The sequence below is a fragment of the Vulpes lagopus genome, chromosome 3 (assembly GCF_018345385.1).
Source record: "Vulpes lagopus strain Blue_001 chromosome 3, ASM1834538v1, whole genome shotgun sequence".
Lineage (NCBI taxonomy): Eukaryota > Metazoa > Chordata > Mammalia > Carnivora > Canidae > Vulpes > Vulpes lagopus.
The window spans coordinates 101481611-101499037 of NC_054826.1; the positions used below are offsets into that span (position 1 = coordinate 101481611).

The 17427-nt window shown below is 58.6% G+C and overlaps 1 protein-coding gene across 9 annotated transcripts in view; it reads left to right on the forward strand.

The window, feature by feature from the left end:
* Positions 1-6325: 6325 nt before the first annotated feature.
* The window catches only part of TNRC18 (trinucleotide repeat containing 18), an 89875-nt gene continuing 78773 nt past the window's right edge, over positions 6326-17427 (forward strand). For 5 of the 9 annotated variants that reach the window (XM_041749750.1, XM_041749751.1, XM_041749753.1 and 2 more), the window contains exons 1-2: positions 7952-8307; positions 10336-10768. In XM_041749750.1, the coding sequence (XP_041605684.1) occupies positions 10582-10768 (187 nt within the window). In that variant the 5' untranslated portion in view covers positions 7952-8307; positions 10336-10581. Of the gene's footprint in view, positions 6455-7951; positions 8308-10335; positions 10769-17427 lie in introns of those variants that run through there. The other 4 variants (XM_041749748.1, XM_041749749.1, XM_041749757.1 and 1 more) reach the window with 3 other exon arrangements.

The window sequence follows — 17427 nt, forward strand, 5'->3', positions numbered from 1 at the left end:
ACCCAGACACTTCTGGGAGAAGGAACTGATCTAAGCAGGCCTTTCTGGCAGGGGTGGCTCTAGAAGGTTCTTAAGAGACTCCCTGCGGCCACAGAAGGTATGTGAGTGCATTTGTGCATGTGTTCGGGGGCTGCCTCCTGTTCATCTCCAGGGTGGAGACAGGCTAAGACATGTAGAGAAAGTGGAGGGCTGCAGGAAGGGGGGGTTGCTGTCAGGTTTGATCTTCAGGGTTTGTTTTTGACTTTCTGCTGACTCTAGAAATGGATCCACATGGGGGTGGGAGCGAGAGAGAGGCAGAAGAGGGAAGCTTTCAAAGCTGTAGCCATGGGAAATGTTTTTATTTTCTGCTTGAAAGAAAATGCCAAAGAAGAATTAAAAAAAAAAAAAAAAAAAGAGGGAGGTGGAGAGACACATTGTGTGTGTGTGAGGGAGAGAGAGCGAGAGAGAGAGAGAGAGAGAGAGAGAGAGAGAGAGAGAGCATGAGCGAGTGAGAGAGGCAGAGACACGGGTCCTGGGAGCCTGTAGGTGTGGGAGGCTCCCTGGACACCCGGGAAGGAGGATGTTAGGTGCTGCTGTCCCCTCTTGAGATGCCACCGTGGGCCATGGAACACCAGTGAGGAGCACAGGAGGCGGTCGGCTGGGCAGAAACCGGTTTGGCTTGCTTGCTGCCCCCCCTGGCTGGGTGCCCTTAGGAAGACCACCCCATTTCTCTTGGGTTGCAGGGACTCTTTTGATGAGTGTGTCTACGACACGGGGCAGGATGCCTGTGCAAGGAGCAGCCATAACACAAGAGCATTCAGACACCAGGAGACCCTGAGGGAGATGGGAAATGTGATCCTGCAGGTGTGTCCTGAGCCAGAGTCTACAGCAGGTGTGGGAGACCCAGGGTCAGGTCTCCTAAACTCCTGTCTGCAGCCCCTGCCAGCCCTGGAGTGTGGAATGTGACCCTCCTCCCAGAGAGGGCCTGACCTCCACCTCCCCCATACCCCAGGCCCAAAGGACTCCCACTGACCTCTGACCTCTGTCACCTCCCCCTAGGTGAGGGCAGGACCAAGGCCCCAGGGAGTAGAGGGGATTGACGAGGAAGGGCAGTAAATGGGGTGGCAGGGTGGACTAATGTAGTTCTCCACCCTAGTCTCGGTCAGGCTGCCTGGAGGCTTCCAGGGATGCTGGAGCTCCACATTGGTATCCCCTTGCCTGGCTTAGTTGAGGGTGTCTGCTGTTGCTTCTTGGCTGTGTAGCTCGTCACCTCTCCTTGGGTTTCTCATCTGTTAAATGGGCACTTTGGTACCAAAGTCAGAGGACTGTCGAAGCTGGCATGAAGCAAGGGCTAGTTTGCATCAAAAGAATTTTCCGGAATGGAAAAGAAACTGGGAGTTGTCTGCCTTGGACAGGGAAGGGCCAGCTTGGGTCTGCAGGCGCAGACTGGGTCAGGGACCAAGGTACCTTGTGGGTGGAGGGGGGACAGGGCTGCGGTGGAATTTGCTCTAGAAATCTCAGCACACACAGGCCTGCCAGGGGCCTGTGCTCAGAGGCCCAAAGCTGGGAACTGGCGGTCAGAGAAGTGAACCCTAAAGACTAGGCAGGAGGCAACCTCCTCCTAGCACCCTGACTCCCCACCTTGGTGCTGCCCTTTCCTCCCGCCACACACGTGCTGCCAAGCCCTCCATTCGTCACCCTGGCACTGACATACATAAATCCCATTAGTCACACACGCACAAACTCGCCTGCAGAGCACACCCAGGCACACCCAGACAAAGAAGGAGGCCCCCAAAGAGGCCTTGTTCATCCCAGAACAGTGTGGGCACCCCAGTCACTTAATGGGCACAGGTCAGCCTCCCCCAGAGCACCCAGCTCCCACCAGAACCCCTACCAACCAGGTCCCTAGCCCCCCCAGGTAACCATGGCCCCCCAGTTCCAAACCTCTCCCGCACCTTCTGGGCACACAGTGCCAAATTGACTGCCCACCCGAGCCCCTGGCCACCCCCTCTCGCGCCTCTCTGGAGAGGGACACGCGGCTGGCGCTGTGGCCTCCCCCTAGGCTCTGCCTCAGAGGGGGTCCAAGCACGAAAACCAGTCTCCAAGGTCAGCAGAGCTCTTCAGCAGGCGGCCCGGGAGCTGATTTATTGGCGGTTTATTTGGAGAAACGCTATCGCTCTCAGATTCCGGAGAGGGAAAATAAAAAACACGCTCGTGGTGGACTTTAACCTTGGGCTGAAACCGCAGCGCTTTGTTTTCCGAGACGCTTCCTGGGGCGCCGCGGCGGGCCGGGCCGGGCCGGGGGAAGCACGGCCGGAATGCGGCCCTGCAGCCTCTCCTCTCCGGGCGGCGATGGCGGGCCGAGCGCTCCAATTCCTCCGGGCTCGGCGCTCCCTCCCAACAGGCTTCTAGAAATTCTAGGAAGGAGCCAAAGCTCCTACTCTAAGACCGTGGCGGGCCAGGTTTACCAAACCTTCCGTCTCAGGCATCTGCCACGGGCTGGCCGTTGCAATTGTGTCACTGGCACCATTGTGTGTGTGTGTGTGTGTGTGTGTGTGTGGCGCCGACGAGGGGGTGCATGCTTCCCCCTTTCTCGGCTGCCCTACTGAAGTCCCAGGCAAAGAGCAACAACCGCTCCGAGGAGCTGGTCCCTGATCCCGCGCTCTGCCGGCGCGGCTGCTGCTCCATACGTGTGCAGGCCTGTTTCCAGCCCCTCTGGCAAAGAGACACACGATGCTGGTGACATTAAACGTTATTATTGTAAATGCATTCTTTCTGGGTCTATCCCCCAGGTGCTCAGGAACTGTTCAGGTAGAAAGACCACCGCCCCTACCAGGCTGCCAGCAGCACCCCTCTGATTCCTGTTTTCTCAATGGTTGGGCTATTTTTGCCTGGTGGGGTGCCCACAGGCAGTGGGGGAGGCGAAAAGTCTGAGGTATCCCTGGCCTTAGAGAGACAGATAGGCTGACATGGGGTGGGGAGCTATCTGAGCCCCCACCCTCCTGGCCCTTTAACATCGATACCCTGCTTGGTTCTCATCATGCCAAAGAAAAAAAAAAAAAAGAAAAGAAAAGAAGAAAAAAAAAAAAAAGAAAAAGGAAAGGAAAGGAAAAAGGAGAAGGAACAAAAAGAAACAAAACAAAACAAAACACCCACCTCCCTATAACGTGCACCAGCATAGAGGGCAGAAGCACGGCGCCAGATTAAACAGGGGTCTGCAGAGAAGGGTGGCTGGCTGAGCTATGAAAAGACTCCCTGATTTAACCCCTGTGTCACCCCTTAAGGGCACGGGAGCTGGGCTAAAGCAGGTGGCCGTGTACCCATTCCAGCCTCACCGACCCTTCCTGGGAGGAAGTTTCCCGCCTGGGTGCCCCCACCTGGGCCTGGCTGCAATCCGCTGAGGCCCAGGCCACCTGCGGTCCAGCGCCGGTGGGTTTGGAAGGTGGTGGCACTGAATGGGCCGGGCCGGTCCTCCCTTTGGTGAATGGGGAAGCCCTGCACCGGCCTCGGGGTCGCCAGGCCCAGACCCTGAGAGCAGGGCCCCGCTGTAGCCCGGGAAGCGAGGCCGGCCAGGAGCACGCGCGTGTGAGCAGCGGGAAGGAGGTCCCGCATGGAGATTTATGGTCGAATCTGGCCCCCTGTGCACCGAGCACGTCTCCGACCTCTCCGAGCCAAACAGTGGAATGGAAGACCCGACCCGGGCCGGGGAAAGGGGCCAGGGCCGGAGGCGGAGCCGAGACACGCTGGATCCGCTGGGGCCGCGCCTGGCGCTTCAGCCCTGGCTCTGCCCGCGGGCTCGAGCGCTCGTCCCGGCGGCGTCTGGGCTTCGGCGCCGCGTCTTTGGTCTTTGCGCAGGGTTGGGATCCCTCTTGGCTGGGCCGGCCGAACCTCCGCTGGGCGCGAAGGGTGGCTGAGCCAGGGGCAGCGACGGGATGGCGAGCACGGATGTCCCGGGCGCAGCCTCTCCGGGTTTTCGCGGTGCCCGGGCCGGAGCTCCCTGGTTGCCAGACCTGGGACCTGGACAACTGGCTCTGTTAAGCCCCAGATCCGGCGGGGCTTCCCGAGCGGGCAGCAGAGGAGGCCGGAGGCCGCTGGGGCCCAGTCCCCGGGAAGCTGGCACAGCGCGGGGAGCTGGGGGTCCCCGCCGGGAAAGGCGGCTTGGGGCGCGAGGGGTGGGGGCGGCTCGGCGTCCTCGCCCACTGAGGGATGCGGGCTTTGGGGGACGGGGGCATGTATCCTCGGGCAGCACCCCCAGGGGCCCAGAAAGCGCGGGGGTCGGCCCGGACTAGGGCAGAGCAGGCTGCGGTGCCGGGCCCAGCCGCCGCCACAAAGGCGCACCCGGCTCAACGCTGGCCTGTCCTTGGGTTTTGAGACAAAGCGGAGTAATTTCGTCAGTCGGGCCGCGTGCAGGGAGCACACAAAGGGCCTGGGCTCCGGCGGCCCGGGGCGGCCGTGGACTGCAGCGCGGGCCAGGGCGGGCTCTGCGGGAACAGGGGTTTGGGTTGCGAGGAGCCCCCCCCGCCCGCCGCCGCCGCCGCCGCCGCCGCCGATTTTCCGCCCAGTCAGTACAAAACACACACATACACACACTGCGTCAACACAGTTTTTGGCCACGGATCCCGCCGGGTAAACAGAGGGGGGTGGGGGCGGAATATGGCGGCCAGGCCCGGGAGCACCGCGGCCCGGCGCCGCCTCTGCGCGCGGTGCGCGGCGCCCCAGCCTGGCTGTGCGTGCGCGTGTGGTCGGCGGCGCGGCGAGCGCGCTTCCCCAGGCCTCCGAAGCTTGGCAAGGGGTCCCCAGAGGTGCCCCACGGGCCGCGGGGGCCTCGGGAGGCGCCCGGGCTGCGCCCACCTCGGCCTGGGATCCTCCTCCCCCCAACATGGCTCCCGGACGCTGTTTACCCAGCGCCTGCGAGGGCACCGGGCCGCGCGGGGGCCGGCGGCGAGGGGTGGGGGGCGCACGGGCCGGCGGGGCCGCGGCGCCCCCGCGCATGCCGCGTTTGGGGAGCCGGCGTGGGCAGGCTGTGCGCGCAGCCCGCGGCCGGGACCCGGGAGCCGCCGCCGCCGCGTCCCCAGGCCCCGCGCCCGGCCGGGCTCCGGCGGACACTGGCGCGGCCGCGGGTGTTGAGTGTGCGCCGGGAGGGCGGCGCGACCCGGCGGAGGCCCACAAAGGCCCGGGAGGAGGGGCTGGGGGAGGGGGTCTCGCCCCGCGACCCTAATGAAATGCAGGCTCGGTTCGCCACGCAGACAAGGCGCACACTTGGAAAAATGCAAACGCCATTGGCAAATGCAGGGCAAACAGGCAGAATTTTTATTAGCAACTAAATGATTGATGGCACACCTACCCCGCCATCACAATTACGGCGTCTTGGAGCATCCAGGGGTGAAAACATTAAACATTTATAAAAATAGGCTTCCTCCCCTCCGCCAACTCTCAAGTCTTTTGTATTTCCCACCTCAACTTTCTCAAGATACGTATTTTTTGCTTGAGCTATACGAAAAATTAAAAAAAAAAAAAGCATGGAAAAAAAACCCAAAACAAACCCACACAAAAAACCCATTCCAGATCCAGGGCGGGGATAATGGGGTCGGAGATCAGGGTCTGGGCTCCGAGTATTGGAGGGCAACCAGGGGGGTGGCGAAACACTGGGGGCTCAGGCGTGGGAGGGCTTATTAGAAACCCACAAAGGCCTTCGGATAACGCTCTAGGATGCTCGGCGCCTACAGGGGCTGCACCCCCACACACAGCCCCTTCCCCTGCCTTGGCTTCCAGCAGCCCCACGCAGCTCAACTGCATTTATTTTATTTCTGCAGTCAACCCCCTCCCCCAAGGCACACAAGACACAATACCTCCTTTCTCTAACCCCCCTCTCCTCTCCGCCTTTGCTCCTGGCCGTCCCGGGGCCGCACCGGGAACCTCCCGCCGCCCCAGCCGCCACTGAGACCTGCGCGCCCCGCTCCAAGCGCGGACACCGCCGCTGTTCCCCTCGGCTCCGGCTATTTTCGTTCCTTTCTTTACTTCTCACTCCTCCCTCCTCCCCCTGCGGAGCTCCAGCTTCCAAAAGAGGGCAGCCTCGAAACCAGCGCAGAGGCTCCAGGAAGGGCAACTTGAAACTGCCCTCAAGAGGCTGAACTTTTTTCCTCAAATTTATACTGGAATTAAATTAGACACCCCCAGTTCGCTTTCTCCGAGCCTATTCCCCCCCTCCCCGTTTTCTTCTAAAAGTGGAGAAAAGAAAATAGAACGAACGGGCGCCAACTAGCTCATTTCCCCCCTTCCAGAAAAGTTGCTTAAAAATGGATAAAAAAAAAAAAAAAAAAAAAAAAAAAAAAGAACCAGCGATGCGAAAACGCTGAGTCCGCAGTGCGGGGCGAAAGAGCGGGCTTCTCTTGTTTTAATTAAAATCTAATCACCGCGGCAGCTCTCCGAGGCAGGATCGGCAAGGATTTCTGCCCCTCCAAGCTTCCATTTGAGGGTACGTAATGCCCAGCCGGGCATGGGTCCCTGCGGGGCTGCAGAGAGAGGGTGCGGGGGCCCCTCCGACCGCGTCCGCAGTCCTCGCGCCCGCAGCCAAGTACGTTGCCGCGGGCAGTTCCCTGCGACTCAACCCAGAAAGGATTTTGCTGAAAGCGCAAAATAAAAGTACAAAGTCTGGGGGATTGGGGCTCCCCTCCCCCTCCGGCCGCCGCGGCCAGCCAAGCACTTTTTGGGCTTGGCTTCTGCTTCCTCTGAGCTCAACAGATTTTTTTTTTTTTTTCCCGGTCTCGCCCTCCCTGGAGGGGGCGCGGCGGATGGAAGGCGAGAGAGGCCCCCAGCCAAGAGGTTTTTAATATTACACTTTAATAGGTTTCAGAAGGCCCCGTGGAGAAATGCTAATAGGCTGAAATGTCAGAATCGAGAGGGAGTCAGTTCGCGCTCAGCCGATCTAATCCTTTTTTCTGCTCTGATTTTTTTGGGGGGGGGTAGGGAAGGGGAGGGGAGCGCCCACGCAAAGAAAGGCTTTGGGGAAGGGCGCGCGGTGTAGAGCGCCACAGCGCCGGCCGGGGCCGAGCGGGGGGCGCGCCCCGGCCCGCGCGTTTCTATAGGAACCCCTTTTAGAAGATTAGAGACTCACCCGCTACCCGCCGTCGCGGCCTCTCCAAAATATTAATCAGTAACCATCTGACACCGCGTTTCAGGGAGGGACCCGCAGGCCGGGGCTAGGAAGACTGCCTTCACGCCTACCATCCCACCCAACCGCGCTGCTGGGGGAAAAGGCATGAATCGCTGCTTTGTTTTAAAAGGGGGAGTTAAAAAGGGAAAAAGCAGCCCTTGTCTGTGTTGGCGTCTCCACCGCGCGCTCTGGAAGGCGCGCCCCAGGGGAGGTAGGAGGGGGCCGGGGCCCGGGCGCGGGGTGCAGCCCGCCGGGCCCCAGGCCCTTCCCGGCTCGCTCGGCTCGTCACCTCCTCCTGCGAGCAGGAAGCTGACAGGCGGCCCATTAAACCGCGCCTTGCAAAGCCCTGGATTGCGGCGACAACCATCTTCCTCTATTTTGATCACTCAGCCTAGACGCCGGGGGAGGGGGTAGGAAGAGGGAGGAGAGGGAGGGAAGGGGGGGGTCCGAGCTGGTGGAGGGGGAGGGCTGCCTAGAAACGGCCGGGAAAAATTCTCACCACCAGTTTTGATCATTCAGCCCCGCCGTGGGGAGCCTGGAAACTGCTGGAGCCCCTTGGTCCGTAATTGGTTTTATAGGAATGGCTGAGGGCCAAGGTGTTTACATGCGCGTGATTGGCGGCGCGCGCGGCCAATGGGTGGAGGCCGGGGGCCGGCCTGGGGGGGGAGGCGGGCGCCCGGGAACAATGCGTGTTTCTTCGCTGGAGAGTACTCCCCTCCCCCAGCCGCCCCCTCCCCCCTCCCGCTGGCTTTTTTTTTTTTTTTTTTTTTTTTTTTTTTTTAGATCCAGCGAGAGGAACTTGAAAGGGGGGTTGTGTAATGTACCTTTTCCAATCCCGGGCTGTATATGGAGATTTGGGATTCTTTAAACCGGCGCTACCTGGATTTTATTAAAAAGCGAGGAGCTCGGCGGGAGGAAAGCTGGCTTTTCCGGGGGCTGCGGGAGCCGGGCCGCGGGAGGGCGGAGGAGTTGGCGCGCCGAGCGCTCGGCCCGGGGAGCGGTTTTCTACCAAAAAAAGGAAAGGCGGGCAAAAAGTGTGAGGCGGCTGCGGGTGGCGAAGGGGAGCAGCAGCCGCGGGATGGCGGGCAGCACGGGCGCCTAGCCGCGCCGAGAGTCGGGGCCACCGCCGGAGTCGCCGTCACCGGAGCCCGGAGCTGGGAGCCCCGCCGCGCCAGGTACGCCGCCGGGCCGCGCGTCAGTCCCTGCCCGGGCACGACGGTCTCCAAACTTCTCCAGCTGACCCCCTAGCCCGCCTCCCCCTCGGGGTGCGCGGGGGGGGATCCCCGCAGCTGTCCGGGCCCCACGAACGGGATCGGGGGTCCGCGGCGGTGCGGTGGGGGCGCCCTGGGGAGGGCGGGGGCGGGCCGCGGTGCCTCGGGCGCCCACCTGAGTCCTCAGCCCGGATCCAGCCCGCCCAGCCGGGCTGAGGGGCGTCGGTTCCCTTCTCGGTTCCTGGCAGGCGGCGGGGGAGCCGGGGACGCCGAGACGTTTTCGATTATAGGCTGTTTTTAATTAAAAGCCGGAATTCAGCCATTTTAACTGCATATAAGAGGGGGGAGAAAAGTAGAGAGAACGCAGTGGAGCCCGCAGATGGCCGAGCCAGCTTCTCCACCAGAGCGAGGGTGTTCCGGGGGCCTCCACCTCGACTTCCCCAAAGTGGGGCGTCGGGGCATGCTCCGAAGCCCTACCTTTTAAAAGAAAGCTACACAAAGAACATTAAAAAAAAATCACGGAAAGCTCATCGCCTCCTTTAAGACATGTATCCTCGGATGTGGCGATCTTAGATTTTTTCCAAAGTAAACGCGGATCTGGTAACCAGAGCCTGATGGGAGTGAGCGAGGGAGGGAGGGCAGGGGGTGTTTGTAACCAAAAGCGGGTTAAAATAAGCACCCTTAGCGAAGTTGGGGAGGGCGGGTGGAGAAAGAGGCCGGGGGGTCTGCAGCTCGGGGGGCTGGGCGCCGGGCGCGGGGCTCACGGCGCGGGGCGGGCACCCGGGAGCCGGTGGCTTTGGCGTGGATCGGTGGCTCTAGGAGCGCCCGGGCCTCCCGGAATCAGGAACCCGAGCTGCCGCGGGCAGACGGAGAGCGAGGGCAGGGTTGGCTCCGAGACCCCCTTCCCGCCCCCATGGGAATCGGCAAACGACAAATCTTTTAAACAAACAGCTTTAAACTGGAACTACAGGGGGATTTATCCAACGCTGGGGGAGGCGCCCCTTGGTCCGCCCGCGCTGCGAAGGTTTTCTTTGTAGGTTATTTTTGGGGTTGGGTGGTGGTGGTGGTGGGGGAAGCTAGGGTAGGAGCAAGACCCTCCAGCCCCTTGCTTCCCCTCTGGCCGCCCCCCTTCCCCCAAAACCCCCGCGCCAGGCCACGTCTTCGGGCCGCAGGATTCTCAGGCCAAGGCGTTGGAAAATGAAACCAAAGCTTGTTTTGAAGGATTCTTTCCAGTCCTCGGGAGAGAGTGCCACGTCTCGAGTCCTCGGACTCAGACTCTGCGACTCACCGTGCCCAAGGGGGGCGGCAGGAGGAGGCACGAGCCTCTTTAAAAAAGAATAAACCGGCTTGGCACTCTCTAGAGAAAAAAGAAAAAAAGAAAAGAAAAACCCCAAAACAACAAAAACAACAACAAAAACCCCAACACTAATTGGCGGCTCAGGGCGAGCTTAGGGGAAAACAGACTCAAAAAAAAAAAAAAAAAAAAAAAAAAAAAGGCAGGCCAGCGGCCAAAAAGGTTAAATATTAAACTTTCCGGATCAGATAGTGACACAGTGTTGAGGGAGACATTTCGAAGCGCCCATGGAAAGGTTTCACGGGTTGAAGCCCCGGACGGAGCATGTGACGCCCAGGAATCAATCCCACTGGGGAGGTTTTGTGTTTGCGCCGACCGGGCGCGGCTGAGGGGCCTTCCCGGGTTTCGGGAGGGGACCCGGGAGCCGCCGAGCCAGTCTGGGCTGGGGCGCAGCGCGCCACCGGCCACTTCCCGAGCCGGGTCCCCGGGAGCGCGAGGCCGCCGGAGGAAAGAGCATGGATTTCGTACTTTTTATGGAAAAGGGGTGACCCCCGATTTCATTTCTGGCCACCCGATCCGCCGTCCCCGACCGCGAACGGCAAGGCGACTTTCTGAAACTTTGTTTTCCCCCCTCCCTCTTTTTTTTCTCCCCCCCCCAATCCTGTTTCTTCCGCGGCCCGTCTCCTCTCCCCGCCAAGACGCCGTGTGCGCCGCCTCGCGCAGCTCCGCCTGGCCGCCCGGAGGGGCCCCACCGCCGGCCGCCTGTGCGCCCCGGGCCGCGGGCCCGCCGCCGAGCGCAAGCCCCGCTGGCCGCCGCCGCCATGCACGCCGCGGAGCCCCCGCCGCCCGAGGACTCTGGGACTACGCCGAGGCCGAACTTTTAGGTCCCACTGAGCGAGGCCCGCGGGCCGGGTGGGGGGCTGGCTGCGGCACTCCCGCGGAGGATGGATGGCCGAGACTTCGGGCCCCCGCGGTCCGTGCACGGCCCCCCGCCGCCGCTGCTGTCTGGCCTGGCCATGGACAGCCACCGCGTGGGCACCGCTGCGGCCGGACGCCTGCCCGCTTCTGGCTTGCCCGGCCCGTTGCCGCCCGGGAAGTACATGGCCGGCCTCAATCTCCACCCGCACCCGGGTAAGTGCCCTGCGCCTTGGCCGCCCCCTCCTGGGACCCTGGGGAGGGAGGCCCGGGGAAAACCTACTCGGCCTGTTCCTGGGCGTTCTCGGCAGGGACGCGGCACCTCCCTTCCCCTTGGCAGGGCCACGGGAGTGCGGGTAGGCTCAGCTCCCAGGGCGGGGGGACCCCCGGGCGCGGCGGAGAGGGGCGCGCGGCTCGGCTGCTTCCCCCGGCGCGCCAGTGCCCTCTCGGAGCACACGCATCTGCCGAAATCCGAGCGGCCGCTAGTAATTCCGACCCCGGGGCCCCTGCGGCTCCAGCCCAGGCTGGGGTGTTCAAAATCTGGGCAAGAAAAGAAGCCAGCCCCACACCCTTTGAGACATCCGTTCCCCGAGCTTCAATCGTTTTCTTGGCTAACGCCCTTGCGCGGCGGCGCCGTTGGGCCCGGGTCCGTTCCTAGCTCCTAAGCTCGCACAGTGCGGGGTGGGGGTGGGGGGCTCCGGCCGGCCCCAGAGCCGGGGCTGTGGGGAGGAAGGACATCCCGGCGTCCCGGGGACCCCCTCCCTCCCTGGCTGCGCGAGAGGAGAGCACCTGTCCCGGGACTTAAACCCCGGCCCCGGGAACCCCGCGTTCTCCGGCGGGCGGGCGGGCGCGCAGCGCGGCGGGGCGCAGAGCCCGGGCCGCAGCCATCCCCGGAGTCAGGAGCCGACCTGGCCGGCCCCGAGCGGCGCACGGAAAACCTGAGGTCTCACATGGACCCGTGCGCAGGAGGTGGCTGAGAGGGCCCGCAGGCCTTCGTCCTTTCCCAAGAGGGGCCACCGAGGCCGGTGGGGACGGCACCCGGGTTGGGAGAGGCTTGTCCCGGGCGGGCTGCGGCCGCTCCGGTAGAGCGGGTGGGAAGGGAAGCGCGGGGACCTCCAGGATACCCGCTCCCTCCTCCCGGCCGCGCCTGGCTGCTTGGCCTGGCTGCTTGGCCTGGCTGCTTGGCCTGGCGTCCTACGCTTCACTTAAAAAAATCCACCTCTCCTGTTCCAGAGTGTCGGCCGGACTCCTGCGATTTCTCCGGGAGCCACCGGCTCTCCCCGCGGCCTGGGGAGGGACACCTCCCGCCGCCCTGGCCGGGTCGCACGGGTCCTTGCCTTCTCCAGCGAGGCCGGCTCGAGAGAGGTGTTTGCCTCTCTTTGATTTTTCTCATGGAACTTTTCAGGAACCGGCGTCCCGGGGCTCGGCGGGACAAAGGGCCTTTTGTGAAGCGCCGGGCAGGGGAGGGGCACATTCGGGGCAGCCAGCACAGACATCCCCAGCCCTGGGGGCGCGGGAACCTGGTCCTGGCCTGGGGTGCGCGGGGTCCTTCCTGTACCCGGCCCACATTCTGCCCAGGGGGCCATGACCAGGACTATGGTTTTTTTCTCAAATGATGCGCTGTGGGCGCTGGAGGGGTGTCGGGATACTAAAGGAGGGGTTGGGGGCGGCCCTGGGGATGCAAAGGTCCGCTTGTACCATCCCATTTTGGTTGCCCCCAGAGGCCGCGGGAATTTTCCGGTTTGCGTGTCTTTTGAGCTCATCTGGTCACTCAGGCCGGCCCAGGGTGGTGGCGGAGTTTTGGGGCCTGAGAGTCACAGCCTGGGTCTTCCTGGCTGGCAGGGCCTTCCCTGGCCTTCTGCCTTCCCAGATCAGGGGAGACAGCACCCTATCTCTAGTCTGGTTCCTGCCTAACAGGCGCCAAATGCCCTAATGAGAAGCAGTGAAAACAGCCCCAATCAACGGGTGCCTCTGCCTGCTTGCAGTGAGCCAGGGCTCTGCTGAATTTAGCTGCAGTGGGCAGACTGCCTAACACCCATTAGGTAGATGGGGAGGCTGAGGCCGGAGAGGTGAAGCACCTCTACTGCAGCAGGCAGGAGGAGGAAGTCCAGCTGGAGGTGGCTGCAGAGGCCTGTCTTCTGGGCCTCCTGCCCAAGGAGCTGCCTGACTTCTGCGTGCTTGGCTGCTGAGGTCATGAAGGAAGTAGCAGGCAGGCTCGGGAAGCGCTGGGAATCGCTGGCCGGCCTGTGCTCACCTGGTTAGGAAGGGTTGCAGGCCAGCTGGTGCTGCCCCTTGCTTCCCCCAACATGAGTGGCCACTTGGAGACCCTGGATCCTAGGCCAACGCCCAGAACCCAGCCCTGTGCTAATCCCATTAGCCAGGAGGTAGAGAGCTGCTTCCCATTCACTGCTTGGGCAGAGTGGATTACAAATTCCTCAACCCACACCCCTCCCCCTCTTTCTTTGCTGGGTGCAGGTGCTAAATTTTCTCTTTCAGACGCTTCTTCTGCTTGGCTGTCAGCAACTTAGGTCTGGCCAGCTTTATCGGTCCTGTCTTTGTTTGTTTTTGTTCTGGGAAGCCCGGAGAGGCTGAGTCTTTTGCCCTAGATCACACAGCAAGGCAGAGGCCCAGATTACCTCTGGACCCCTTTCTAGACTGCAGGGCAGAGTGGGTGGGAGTGCCTGTGAATTCAGCATTTTAGGCAGAGAGAGTTGCCCTTCTGGGAGGCTCTGGGCTGGGCTGGTCCAGGCAGGTGTTGGCGTGAGTGAGGGTCTCCAGGAGAAGAGGCCCTTCTGCATCACTGGTCTAGGCTGAGGGATTTGGCTCTTTCCTGTGCAGAAGAGGAGGTAAATAAAAAATAAACAGGGTTTGGTTGGCCATTACTTTTCCCATAACCTTGAGTATTGCTATAGTGTGAGCCCTTAAATGTTCCCCGGGGTCAGTGAAATGGACAAGTAAGTGACAAGCCCCTGGTAGGCTTGCCTCTGGGCTCTGGGGTTGGGAGGCCTGGACTCAGGTCCTCCTCAGGCTGCAATTAAAGACCTATTAGCAGGATTTTGTACTTGGATGTTTATTCTCCCTGCCCCCACTCCCAGGGCTGCCTGGGCCCTGGAAGATACATGAATGGGGGGTGGAACCCAAGGATCAGGTTGGAGAGGCCGTGCACTTTGGACTGGCCAGTGGACAATAGGGGGCCATGGGCTTTCTCCAGGGTCCATCAGCTCTATCTCTGGAATCCAGCCCGTCAGCCTACTGGGATTGATTTAAAGAGATTAATCAGTGGGACTGGCTGGTGGAGTGATGCGATCCAGAGATAAAGGAGATTTGCTGGGTGCTTCCTCTAGCTGGGAGGAGGCCTGGGGGAGGTTCTGGACTCTGGAGGCTCCCCCCCCCCCCCACCCCGGGTCCCCTGGCTCCTGAGCCTGCCGGTTCTTTGGCTGTCAATCCAAGTGCTTCCTTTCTTGTTCATTTACTCAGCAAACCATTTCCAAGTGCCTCTCGCGTGCCAGGTACTGCTCTGGCTCTGGGAATCCGGGGATGACCAGACAAAAATCTTTGCCCTTATTGGAGCTTTCATTCTGGTGTGGAGGCCAGACAGTGAGCACACAGATCAGCAAAGGAAATCATTTTAAATAGAGATACAGGCTGTGAAGGAAAGAGAATGCCCAGGGTCCGTCTGGCCTGGGGCTCCCAGAACTGGAGCGGCTAAGGAGCAGGGGGCGTTGGGGGGGAGTGGTGGGGAGTTGAGTTGGTGGGGGAGGAGGGGGATCCTGCTGGTCCCTGAAGGCCAGTAATGAGGTCTTGGAATTTCACACTGAGGAATGAGAAGGCAATTCAGGGTTTGAAACAGGGGGAGCCATTCGAAGTGAGGGACGTTTTACAGAACTGATCTGGACTCTTAAAACTGTCGATGTCATACAAGACAAAGGAAGGCCAAGAACTGTTCCTGATTAAAAGACTGAAAAAAAAATGTGACAGCAGCAGGCAACGTATGGCCTTCGTTTGAATCTTGGATCAGGGAAGAAATTGCTCTGAAGGACATCTTAGGGACAATTGATAAAATGGGAATATGGGCTGTAGATTAGCTGATAGTATCAAATCAATGGTGGGTTTCATGGAAGTTGATAATTGTACCATGCTTATGGAAGAGAATGTCCTTGCTCTCTGGAAGTAAGAACACTGAACCGTTTAGGGACAGGGGACCTGGGACAGGGGACCAGGTGGCCACGGAAGACTCTCAGGAATGGCTTGGGAAGAGAAAAAGTAATACCTGTAATTTACATATGGATGGGAGACTGCTAAATCATTGACATGGAGTTAACATCCAGGGAGGGAGAGTTCAGGGTGGCTGGGCCTGGGGGAGGTCATATGGCAGGTCATTGTACTATTTCAAACTTTTCTCTGAGTTTGAAATTATTTCAAAATATGCATTTAACAAAATTAGTCTGGGCTGCCAGCTGGAGACTGTCTGGTCGATAGTGGTGAGGAGGCGGTGAAGGAGATGGTAGTGACCAAGAGGGAGGCTGGAGGCAGCCGGGGTTTGGGGCCTTGTAGAGAGGTTGGGCTGCTGAGACAGAGGTGGAGAGGCAGAGAAGAGGACAAAAGCTGGATTTGCTACTTGTGGAGGAATGGGCAGGAACAGATGTGGGGAGAGGGCAGTGATTGAGCATTCTTGATTTGGTTGTGACCAGCTTGGGGTGCTTTGGCTCCAGTGTGGAGCAGACTTAACTCCCTTCTGGTCATGTGTAGCCCTGTCTTCTGCCAAGACTCCAGCCCCATCCTGTGACCATCCCTGCCCTTTATTTCCCAGCCTAGCATTTGAGGGGACCCATGGAAACTGATATCTGGATGGGTCTTGGGCCTCCCCAGGGGCTGCTGGGAGCCCTGGCCAGCGGTCAGTCCCAGCCCCCAGGGCCAGGGTCCTTACCACACCAGCTGCCCACAGAGGCCTGGCATCTGACTCTGGAGGAAGTCTGGGCTCTCGAAGGTGGCAAACCCCAAAGCTCCATCTTTGTAGGCCACAGATGCACCCATCACCTGCATCCGAGATTTCTTCATGAGCTAATGAAAGTGGACAAAACACTCTCTCCATGCACTCTCACAATTTTGCACATTCTGGGCCTTCACGGGCCAGCTGAAGATTCTACTCTGCAGTCTCTGGATAAGGAACTGCTTCATTTGGAGGCAGGTTGGCCTAGCGGCTGAGGTTAGATTGGCTGGTCTTCCATCTGGCTCTTCCAGTTACCGGCTATGCAATTCTCTAAGCCTCGATTTTCCTCATTTCTAAAAATGGGTCCACTCGTGGTACTGAATTCATTAGGCTATTGTGACGTTTCAATAAGCAAATGCTAGCTAGATGCCTAGCATAGGTCCAGCCCTCTGCAAAAGTTGCAGTAAAAGTGATTGTTGTAATTACTGTTATCATTAACTGATGAGTCAAGTCATCAAGCTAACAAGTTAATTCCTTGTTCTAGTCCAGTCCTCTCCAGGGGCCTCTGGAATTGTGTTTATGGCCTGTGGGCTCCTGAGACTCCAGGGTTCTAACCCAAACCCATCAATTTCTTTTCTTTTTCTTTTTCTTTTTCTTTTTCTTTTTCTTTTCTTTCTTTTCTTCTTCTTCTTCTTCTTCTTCTTCTTCTTCTTCTTCTTCTTCTTCTTCTTGGTGTAACATATACTATAAAATGCTTGAATCTTGAGCATTTAGAACGTTGCATATTTATTCAACCTTGAGCATTGAGAACATTGCATATTTACAAAATGAGCACACCCGTGTAACTACTAACCAGCTCTAGATCAGGATGTTTCCAGCTTCCAGAGGGCTCCTTCATGTTTTCTCCTAGTAACTATCTGCCCCACCTCCAATATCATTCTTATTTCTGGTACCTTAGATTCCTTTTACCTATTTTTCAACTATCTATAAATGGAATCATACAGCATGCCCTCTTTTATCTCTGGTTGCTTTCACTCAACGTTACGTGTGTGAGGTTAGTCCATATTCTGGTGTGTGCAGCAATTTATTTCTTGTTGCTGTAGAATATTATACATAAAAATAGCACAATTTGTCCACACCTGTCAATGGACATTTAAGTTGTTTCCAGCATTTGCTATGGAGAGGGCTGTTATGAACATGGCCTTTTGGTGCACATGCATATGTACACATTTCTTTAGATGTAGTATCTAGTAGCAGATTGCTTGGTCACAGGGTATATGTAGGTTCAGCTTTCACAGTCGTGAATTTTCCAGCAGTCGCACCATTGTAGGTTCCTAGTGGTAGCGTTCCGGTGCCTCCATGTCTATGCCATTAGTATGATATTGTCAGTTTCTTTAGCTTCTATTCATTCTAGTGAGTGCGTTAGTATCTAATTGTGTGTGCATCTTAAAACTTTTTTCCTCCTTTATTTTATTTTTTTAGTTTTATTGAGGAACTTCCATACTGTAAAGTTCATCCATTGAAAGTGTACAGTTCTGCTTTATGTTTAAGATAAACGTTAGAGTTACACATCATTTTGTTTTGTTAAAAATTTTTTTAAAATTGATTCATGAGAGAGAGAGAGAGATAGAGAGGCAGAGACATAGGCAGAGGGAGAAGCAGGCTCCCTGGGGGGGAGCCTGATGTGAAACTTGATCCCAGGATCCTAGGATCACGCCCTGAGCCAAAAGGCAGATGCCTAACCACTGAGCCACCCAGGTGCCCCAACACATCATTTTCAAAGTCAGATGGTGTTACAAGAATTATGAAGAAAACCAGCCATCCCCTGCTACCTACCTTCCTATTTTTGATTTCCCTGTTTAAATCTTTTGGCTATTTCTTGTGGCCTTTTCATCCATATTTCTGTGTAATAACTGGCTCCTACTGCTACTTATATTTCTCTTGT